This window comes from Epinephelus moara, chromosome 16 (assembly GCF_006386435.1).
Source record: "Epinephelus moara isolate mb chromosome 16, YSFRI_EMoa_1.0, whole genome shotgun sequence".
NCBI classification, from domain to species: domain Eukaryota; kingdom Metazoa; phylum Chordata; class Actinopteri; order Perciformes; family Serranidae; genus Epinephelus; species Epinephelus moara.
Window position 1 is genome coordinate 5712460 of NC_065521.1, and position 11134 is coordinate 5723593.

The 11134-nt window shown below is 40.1% G+C and overlaps 1 protein-coding gene across 6 annotated transcripts in view; it reads right to left on the minus strand.

Moving 5' to 3' along the window:
* Positions 1-2019: 2019 nt before the first annotated feature.
* Positions 2020-11134, minus strand: part of LOC126402518 (ephrin type-B receptor 2-like) — a 146707-nt gene continuing 137592 nt past the window's right edge. For all 6 annotated transcript variants that reach the window (XM_050064592.1, XM_050064595.1, XM_050064593.1 and 3 more), the window contains exons 14-16: positions 5757-5950; positions 5482-5637; positions 2020-4582 (exon numbers count right to left, since the gene is read on the minus strand). In XM_050064592.1, coding sequence (XP_049920549.1) covers positions 4474-4582; positions 5482-5637; positions 5757-5950 — 459 coding nt within the window. In that variant the 3' untranslated portion in view covers positions 2020-4473. The remainder of the gene's footprint in view (positions 4583-5481; positions 5638-5756; positions 5951-11134) is intronic.

Below are 11134 nucleotides of genomic sequence, written 5' to 3' on the forward strand. Positions count from 1 at the left end.
GCCAGGCTTATGATGTGTAATAAACACATGAAATGAACAATAATAACAAAAAAAACTGCATTACATTTCAAGTGAGTTTAGTTTTTGTTGTATTACCCCACAAATTGTCATTTGGTGAGCATATCATAAAGAACCCTGTAAAGAATGGAAGAGGTGTATTCAATCCTGATTTTAACATAGAATTGAATCTCAAGACATCAACTGTCCACTATCCATCAAATCTGTACCTCATACAAATCAAGGACATTCTGATCATTTACAAACAAGACCAGGTTCAATGGATTTTGAGTTTAGTAGGGATTGTGTACAGTACATTAACAGTGAGTGGGTAAACCTGTGCTTTGTGCTGGTGCAGTAAAAGGAAGAGATTTAACATGCCAAATACCACAAAAAGAATCACTCTGACATCACATGACCCAAGGTTAGAATGAATTTTTCTGTGTACATTAGTGTCATAACCACATACCATTTATAAAAAGTGTAGTTTTATCAAAAATTTTAAGATCAACAAAACAGAGTTCTGAGAGTGAACTGTCTTTCTGAAGTCTAAAAATCACGTTCCCTTAAAGTTCCCATGCAAAGTGGTTTCTAAAAACACCTTGGCTGGATTATTTTGAAACACAAAGGGAATATTCACATGGGCAGTTAATCAGAGCAGAGTCAGAGGGCCCAACACGGCACACAGGACCTTTGTGTCCTACAGAAACCCTGAGAGGAAAAACCACTATTTTGCAGGAGGTCATTTTTTGCAAAGACTGTCATCACAAGAAAAACAACAGCATTAGCTGCTGGTGAGATGCATAATACAGCCTCTGTTTACAGCTCAAACGGCCATGTTAAAAGGACAGTTCACGACAAAATCAAAATTTTCTATTTTTTCTATTGTTTGGCGTGAGTTGCTGAGTGCTGGAGATATCTGTAGAGATGTATGCCCTCTCTCCAACATAATGGAACTAGATGACACTCAGTTTGTGGTGCTCAAAGTACCAAAAAAAATACATTTAAAAAGCAATACCAATGTCTCTTTATAGAAATCATGATCTGGTTACTCAAAATAATCCACAGATCTTGTTGTGAGTGGTTTCAAGTAACAAAAACTATTTGCTTTCTGCCGAACTACACCCGGAAACCGTATCACAGCATGGAAGATAGCATGCATCTGCTCATGAAGGAGAGGCTTGTGCTCATGACAACACAAGATATAAACATCAATGGCGTCCTCCTTGGCTGGGCTGTAACATTAGCTAGCTCAGTGATGCTGGGTGAGCTAGCAGTAGATGCGAGCTTCCTTCTGTGCTGTGATACGAATGGCGGGGTTAGTTTGGTAGAGAGAAAATAGTTCCTACATGAAACTGCAGAAATCATGACCCAATTGCACAAGATAATCCACAGACCTTGTTATGAGCAAAGTGACATTGCTGTTTAGTTTTCTAAGCAGAGTGCCATCTAGTTTCATTATATTAAAGACAAGGCAGAAACCTCTACAACCAAAATCTCCAGCACTTAGCAACTCACACCAAAACTATCTAGACTGATAAATAGCACTACAGGTAAGAGGGAAAATATGTATTTGTATATTTGAATATTTAGATTGTATATGTATTTTTGATTTTGGGTTGAACTGTCCTGTTAATTATGACATCTGTAACAAGCAAAGGTGGAAGTACCATAATACCGTAATGGTGCCACAAACCCTAACCATAACCAAATCCCTAACCAAGCAGTTTTAGCTGCCACAAACCTAATCAATGTTGAACCACAGCAGTCAACAGTTGGATGGATTTTGTGACAGGGATGCGTAATGGTTTTGGAAGCTACTGAGTAATACTGTCATCCTTCCATTGAGGCATTAGATCAAAGAACGCTTATATTGGTAATTTTACAAAAAGAAGAGATTGTTTTCTCGTAATTAAAGATGCAGATCTTGTAATGATGTAATTATTAATGGAGTGGTAACTAGACTAATAACAAACAGCATTTGGCATTTTGCTGTGGTCTATGCCAAAATATGATGATGACTGTGATGACTGTGATTTCATTTTTTCAACTGTGTGTAGATCATGAAGTACAGTTCCTTGCAGCACTGAGAGGACTTTGGTTGTAATGTGCTGTTTCCTGACCCAGACTTTACAGTAACTCTACAAAGCTTCACAGTAAATGGGACAGTCAGTACGTTTCTATGCACAGTTAAGTGGAGCTACGGTTATAGCTCAAATAGGCTATTTAATTGGACTACTGTCCTTGTCCCAGTATACAAGCACAGGAGGGGAATGGATTTATTGACTGAGGTATGTCCGTCTCTGCAATGATAGGTGGCAATATGCCCCCTTTCAGCTTCTTAGTATTGTACCTTTTTTTGACCTAGTACGCCACAGTCCAAACAGTCGACAAACAAGTTAGCTACAGTTAGCTAGCGGCAAACTGGTACCATGGTGGACAACTTTACAACTCTGTACATTTTGTCCGTCCTAAAACGCACCACTCTGGATGTAGATTTCACCATATTGTTACTGGTCTCTTTTTTTGTTACGCATTCTATGCTATTTATGTTATGGGATATGTGCAATAATGTCATGCAATTGTTGTTGGGATGGTATGGCTGTTGATGTATTGTTTGCTGTCATTGTGGCTATCAAGGCATTTATGGCACAGTTGCTGAGTCCAAGACAAATTTCCCTTAGTGGGACAATAAAGTATATTGTATCGTATCGTATTTGACTTTTGGATCAAAGCCCGGGGCAGAAACTGTTGAGCATGCGCTGGGCACCTAGGCCAGTTTGGGTCTGATTGACTGTGTACATACAGTAGGAATTCAACTCCCAATGACTTTATTTGGGTGTGTTAGTCTGACTATGAGTAATTTGATTTGGCATGATTTCAATCGGGCTAACATGCTCACATATATTTTAAAAGTCCAGTTTTAGTTGGACTGACACAATAAATTGATTTTCTTTAATGTCATGTAAATGTACTGAGTGTAATCACAGTGAATGACAGACAGTGTGTGGTCAATCAACATATGTGTATGGCCCATTTCAGGTGGCGGAAACGTGCTATTTCCTTGGTAAGAGGATGTGTGCTAAAAACTGAGAATATCAAACAACTACCTTTTTAAGAATTCAGAAGTTATGCCATTTTATGGCTTTTTCACATGAGCAGCTCACACAGGATTCATTGGGGAAGCCATTTGTAAAGTCTCTGGGTTGACAGACACATGGTTCTTTCATTTGTCTCAGATGTCCAATGAAAACAACATCTACAGCTTCTGATAGCACCACCATTAAAATATGTAGCTACCTCTTAAAGAGCCTCTTTAAAGGGAAAATCTCTTCACTTCATCTCAGTCTCAGAGCCAATAAACACAGGGAGCAAAACCCAACACAACTACCATCTGAGTAACAGTAATGCAATCTTCACAGGGGTCAAAGTGAGTGCAACTGGAGAACCAAACAGAATCGCACTGCGCTATTACTTTACCAGTGTACGCAACTTACTTCTTGTCTTGGTATTGTGCAAATATGTTATCATCTATCAACCCCACAAAACCAAATCAGGTGCCTTTAAAGAGCGAGCTCTTACCCCTGCTGCCTCAAACAGCAGCACAACCATGACCAGAGGTAGCAAAGAGCACACTGCTGCCTCTCACATGGGGATTTTCTGCTGCTGCTTTTCAGTGCCTTTTTGACATCATATGTCTCTTTGTGGTGTTGAATACTGATTGGCCACAAACAAGCATGAGCAACAGGATGCTGACTGCATTTGATTAAATCGCCAAAAGTTACATACAGAACCTTAAAAGTCATAAGGGAGGTTGAATTTAGTTAAAGGAAGAGTTAAATGCACAACAACCACCACACAAGGAATAACAGGCCTGACCAGTGCTCTCAGAGCAGGGCGATCTTGTATCAGGAGAGACTTTAGATATTTGGGCCATAGGAGTACGTGGACTTGAGACAACTTTTTTTTGAGGATGTTTCACTGCCAGGTGCCTCTCCATCAGAGTCAGAGTTAAATTTAGTTGTCTGCTGTTTTTCATTTTCATTGATTTTTATTACCAACAGTGAGTCTGAAAAATTCAAAGTGCAAGGCCAGTTTTGGAAACTGATATCTCACTAAATGTTTTAACTTGGTGGTAGTGGAGCCAAGTATGGTTTGTTATTTAATAGAATCAATTCCAGAAATAAGGTATCCCATGAAATAGACATGGACTGAGCAGTTTGAAGACTGTGTTTAGATGGCTGTGGTATTGGTCAACACCAAGCCCTTGAGCATGACTGTTACCTGAACATACAGCAGCTACTCGAAAATTACAAAACATCTCTGCAGTGCTGCAGGCTGATAGAACCTTTGGAGGTGGTTGAGGTTGGACTGAAGTCACAGTCTGTGTCCTGTGAGGGTTCCAGGAGAATGCAGGGTTGGTGGCTGCTGGGTTTCCTACTGTAAACAGAGCATGTGTGCTCCTAGTCTGCAAGATCACACCTCCACTGAAGTGATCTGGTTCATCTGGGCCCTCATGGACTGGATGCTATTGAGGATCTTCTTCTGGTGGCCGGCCAGTGTCACACCCACTCTGAGGATGTCCCTGAAGAGAAACCTTTTGTCAGTTCCACCTCATTATATCACAACACTACCACCTCAAATGCTTCTAGACTTCCTGTTTCCTGAATGCCGAAATCTGAAGCACTTTCACATATGCATTGCAAACTTGAAGTTACCTACACATTAACTGGAGGAGCTGTAAGTGAGAACGCCAATGTCCAAGTCATCTGGATTAAACATGAAATTGGTTTTACCCTGCCAGCAACAATGCATGAATAAAGCAGGTAACTGTCCAGAGAATTTACAGTGAGTCAGTGGGCATGTAAATAATGTATCATGCCGCTTGTGTGAAACCAGAATAAATCAAACACCCTCAGGTAAAGAAGAAGGGTTATTTACACAAAGATGGCAATGGAAATGTCCAACTGGAGAGACGACGGAATTTGGGAACTTCTGTCAGTAAGGGCCAATGGCAAAATTGTTACACAAATTCAAGGAACGGCAAGAGTCTCGTTGTTTACGACCCTATTACAAACATTCTATGTGTCTGTAGTAAAATCCATGTCATGTCCTGGCTCCTGCACGCTCTACTCTGGCACCACCCCTCGCCCAAACCAAACTGAGAATTTAAAGTGGGTAAGAACACTTCTGATAGGGACAATCTCCTGTTGTGTGCTACATGTGCAAAAGGGAAACTCCAGACAATGTAAGAACATGATTCTCAGGACATTGTCCGGAGTTCATATGAGAAAACTGTTCAAGACTGAATGACCATTTCTCTATGATTTATATTATGATGATACTACAAAGCAGCAGCGAGTGCTGTGGAGTGGGAGCTTTTATGTCTTTAGTTTTGTCTCTAAGGCTGCCCTAAACCTGTGATTGGGAAATATACAGACTCTACTAAGGGCTGACAAAACTGTGTTTATGTAAAAAACTTACTCCATAGTTATTTGAGAAACCACATCAAAGCTGGTGAAGCCTTCATTGGTAAAGTTCTCCTTGTACTGGCCCATCTTAATGGCGTCCAGCCACTCATCCACAGTGCTGAAGGAGGAGAAGTCTGGAGTGGTGCGATCAAGCAGAGGTAAGTGAACACTGGTAGACAGAAAGAAGACAAAAGAAGAACATAACAGCCTGTGAGAACACTGATTTGTGAGGGGTATACTGTAGGTCACTGACAGTGTGAAGTGATAAAGGTCCTTTCCTTTTTATACCTTGATGACAGTGGTGTCATGGCCTTGAGGCTGTTGGGGTTGCGGATCAGCTTGTCCAGGGTGCTGACAATCTGGCTGAATTTAGGCCGGTTGTTGCGGTCTTTCTGCCAGCAGTCCAGCATCAGCTGATGCAGTGCACTAGGACAATCCATGGGGGGTGGCAACCTGTAGTCCTGCTCTATGGCATTGATCACCTATTAGAATTTACATGACAACTAATGGTGAGTCTCAGAACATGATTAGAACTGGATTCTGTCCAGAACTACACTCAACAGATAAGACACACACTGAAAACCCTAAATGCTTTCTTATATGTTAAGTGCAGAAGTCGATATGGAATTGGAGGAACGGGGAGACTGGAGTTGTTGAAAGTGTTTTACCTGTTGAAGTAGAAAGCAAGCTTATCACCAATGCTTAAAAGAGAAAGTTGGTTAGTTAGGTTAGCAGTACCCTCCTTCTTACAGTCCTTGTTCCATGCCTATAGGCTTAACATAAAATGGACCTGTCTCTGTAGTGGACACACTGGTAAATTACAGATATTAATATTCTCATCTGACAAATAGGGAATGTTTCATAATGATGGCCGGCTGTATGGTTTAAGACAACTATCAAAAAGATGTGTGCATAATTTTAACCATTTGTATTCGTAATTCGACATTTGTATGTCAATAAAATTGTTGTACACAAAATTCTGCTGTCATATATGTGAGTCTGTGAAATTGTTTGGGTTAGGATTGTTTTTATGTGAGTATGAATCTAAAAGCTGTGAGTGCAAAGTCTTGTGAATACAACTCTAATTTCTACAACTACGAAGTCCTCACTATGAACATGAATTCAAATTTGTGGGTATGAGCAGAAAAGTGTTGAAATTACGTCACTGAGGTCACAGGCAGGTCACAAGGGAAAGTAATCGAACCGCGATTCCTCCAAACGCGCATGCCCCAAAGGCAAAGGTGGCTGACTACAGCGGACTGGGTGGAGCTGCCAGCTCAGGTGAAACATCACAGGTAAAGTCATTAACATGTATATCAAGTATTTTTATTTCATAAAATTGTAGTATTTTAAATAATATACAGTTCTCAAACTTACAGACTTACTGCTTCAACTTGCAAGCTAATGACATGCCGTTGACGTGAAGTTAGTGCTAGCATTGCTGGCATTAGAAGTTGGCTTGTGCTAATTAATTAGCACTGACCTGCAAAATATGAAATAATTAATTTGAGACATAATGCTGATCAAAATACGACTTTTATCGATTTATAAATTATGTCATTTAGCGTATAAATCTGTCCGTCGTATAAGTCCGGTCTCTTTTCCTCTGTTTTGCTAACCCTCCTCCCGGCCATGTGCATTTGTTTTCAACGAAGCTGGCGAGAAAGCAATCCTTGCAGCAGTGGATAACGTTATTTATCATATACGATGTTATGATGTGTATATTTGTGTTGTCTTATCTGTCATAAACAAGAGATTACGGGTTACGGGGCGCTAATTATGCAGTATATATAATACCAGGATGTGAATAGTTTAATTTAAAAGTATTTTAATAAATTTTAGTCAATTATTATTATTTGCCTGTAGTCAGTTGCTTGAAATCAGGCGCACAAGTGTGGTCTGCATGGGTCTAGACCGGCTTGCTGTTTGGTGTGGATGCAGACCCAAGCTCAGACTTTGAGAAGAAGAAGTTACTTTGCAGGCATTCTCTACAATAGTGAAAAATACCCATGTCTGTAACATTTGCTATTCAATTTTGTCTTTTTTCTCACTCAGGTCCAATTAAGAGACATCATAAGCACAGCCCAAAATCTGGTGTTGATGTTAAGTAACAGTGTACCAGCGAATGTCAGGCCAGTCAGACAGGGAAATACAGGAGAAGCTGCCATCGGACAGGGATCACAGTCAGTTTCGACAGAGGCCTCAGCAGACAGTGCAACAACTTATGAGATCTCAGCACAATGACCCCGTACTATAAGTGAAACAAGAAATGGCGGGGTAGGATACATGGGTCATTTGTCTGCAGTAATTGCACTCCTAGTCCAGGCACATTTGGACAAACTAGGTCTCTGATTCTGATTTAAGCAGAAGGCAGGGAAACAGCTACAGATGTTTTAAATTCTATTATTTCCCTTAGAATATTTTCTGGAGCTTCAGACCATCACCATGTAAACTATTGCATAAAACAAATTAAATAAATTTAACCTTACATAAGCTGACATAATCATTGAGAATGTAGACGTCTTCTGAGTTAGGTTGTTTTGTGTTGATGGAATATAAAAGATGAGAATAATAGTATGCCATCTTTTTAGGTCTTTTCCAGGATTTTTTCAAAAGGAGGCAAGAGGCTAAAGGCGTTTTACACCATATAGGACAAAAGAATCTGGGAGGAGTTTTTTGGTGAGCTTTTTTCTTCTTGAAAAACAACATGAAAAAACACCAAAAGGAGAAGAGGAACTGCCACTCATGTTGGCTGGCCTTGGAAAACATTCACTAACCATATCTGAAAACATGACACATTCAGAGGTATGCTACCATTCATTTACTGCCTTGTGTCAAGTCCTGTCTACTGGATTCCATGTTGAGATTAATAGTATCAGAAAGCGAATTAATGTAGTCGCAAAAAGCAGTTAACTCAGATTGCGAGCCCCTGAAAGTCAAAAAAATATAATCGATGTAACGGCGATAAAAAATGAGGTTGCCGTCAAAAGGATTGTTAGAATGAATATATTGGTTCTCAAGATAACCCATAAACAAGTTTGCATAGTCTGGAGAAAATGTGGCACCCATAGCAACACCTTGAGTCTGTAGGAAGAAGTCATTTTCAAACAGAAAATTATTCTTTGTCAGTATGAGATTAGACATATCAACTAAGAGTTCTTTGGGAGGTGTTAAGTCATTCCTATTGTCCAAGAAAAATTGAAGGGCCTTCAATCCACCAGAGTGGAGAATATTAGTATATTATCTGCTCACATCAAGTGTAACCAGAAAAATATGACCACCAGGAATTTGGACATGTGATAATTGATCAAGGGAATCATTAGTGTCTTTCAGATAAGATGGCAATTTCACAACAAGAGGACGTATGTGAGCATCAACAAAATTAGACAGGGGCTCTGTAAGAGACCTTATGCCAGAGACTATAGGTCTACCAGGAACATTGGTGAGAGATTTGTGTACTTTAGGTAGTATGTAGAACACAGCGATGGTAGGATGATCATTGGAAAGATATTCTTTTTCAGATTTTGTCAAAAGTGTCGAAGAATAGGCGTTAGTAAGAAGGGAATCAATTTCTGATTTCAAAGTCAAAGTCAAAGTCCATTTATTTGTCTCCCTTGGGAGAAATTTGGATTGGAGACAGGGTACTGCTGCTTTAAACAACACAAAACATACAACTGGTAACCAGATAGAGATCAATGTGCAAAAGATATTTGCTCATCTGAGCTGTGCAATTTGCCATGCCTTCACGTTGAGTTAAGGTGCTGGTACACATTAGAGTGCTGGTACATATTAAAATGCTGGTACATATTAAAGTGCTGGTTCACAACAAAGGTGCTCGTACACATAAGGGTGCTAATACACCATACACAGAAATTGGTACACATAAAGGTGCTAAATACACTGTACACAGAAAAAAAAAAAAAAAAAAAAAAAGTACACATTAAGGTGCTAATACACCGTATGCAGTACACAGTACACAAGCACAAGTGCATTAGTGAGTATTCTTTAAACAGAACATGAGAACTGTCATTTAAAATATTTTTTGCCTGAGTGATGATGACCTGATTGAACAGTTCCTGAGGGTTAAGGGGGGGGATATTTTTTGCCTGAGTGATGATGACCTGATTGAACAGTTCCTGAGGGTTAAGGGGGGGGGGTGACCCATAATCTTACCCGCTACTCTGACCAGGTTGAGAATCTGAGTTTTTGATTTGNTTAAAATATTTTTTGCCTGAGTGATGATGACCTGATTGAACAGTTCCTGAGGGTTAAGGGGGGGGGTGACCCATAATCTTACCCGCTACTCTGACCAGGTTGAGAATCTGAGTTTTTGATTTGACATTTAGGTTCCCAAACCAGCTGGTGATACCGTACCGTACAATGGACTCTATTGTTGCTCTATAGAAGATTAGCATTATGTTTTTGCAGACACCAAACAACCGTAGTCTACGCAGAAAATGGAGGCGCTGATGAATTCTGGTACAGACAGTGGCTACCTGTGTCTGCCAGCTCAGGTCACTATCAATATGAATGCCTAGGTACTTGAAAGAAGTCACCTGATTAATGTTATTATCATGTATGGTCACAGGGCTTCGATCACCAGTTGATTTGGGGTCAAACAGCATTTCCACAGTCTTACAGGTGTTAATGTGTAATTTATGGTCATTGCACCAGGCCACAAACCTATCCACAGCATCTCTGTGGATGGATGAGTTGGAGTTCTTAGTAAGCAGACTAAGAATGGCAGTATCATCAGAAAACTTAACAACATATTGATCTGGCTCAGATCTAACACAGTCATTTGTATACAGGATAAACAAGAATGGTGAACTGACACACCCCTGGGGGGCGCCAATGCTGCTTATTGCTGTATCTGATAGAGTGGAATTAAATTTAACCTGCTGTGGCCTCTTAGTGAGGAAAGAGTAATACCACCTAATTAAAAAGGGGTTTACATTCAACTGAGCAAGTTTCCTGAGGAGAATGTGTGGCTGAATCGAATTAAAAGCGGAGCTAAAATCAATAAAGAGCAGTCTGGCATATGTACCTGGCTTTTCAAGGTGCTTCAGTGTAAGGTGCATTATGGTTGATATGGCATCACTAGTACTACGTTTTTTTGTATATGCAAACTGATATTTATCTAGCACTGGCTCAACCTCTGCACGAAGTGCATTTAACATCAGCCTTTCCAAGGATTTAAAAACATTAGAGGTAAGTGCGACAGGCCTGTAATCATTGTCCTCCCGAGGACATGCCTTTTTCGGGACTGGAATTATAATGGATTTTTTCCAGATCTCAGGTACAGCGTGTGTATAGATGGAGAGCTGAAACAACTGGTGCCATGCAGGAGTTGATGTGTAGGATCGAATTGAAGTTTTTTATAGAATTGATCATCTGAGAGCTGTCTTCTAATTTCACTGTTGTAATCAGATCGGTTCACCAAAACCATACCACCGCCCTTATCAGCTGGCTTAACAATTACCTCTTGTTTCTTAGTCAAATTGTGAAGGGCCTCTTTTTCACCTTTGGAGATGTTCTTTCTCACACAGGAGGCTGGCATCTGCAATAAAGCTTCCACATCTCTTTCAACCACCTTACAGAAAGCATTGATAGGTGCACTAGTGACCTGTGGGCAAAATGTGCTTTTGCGTTTCAAGGCAAGTTTA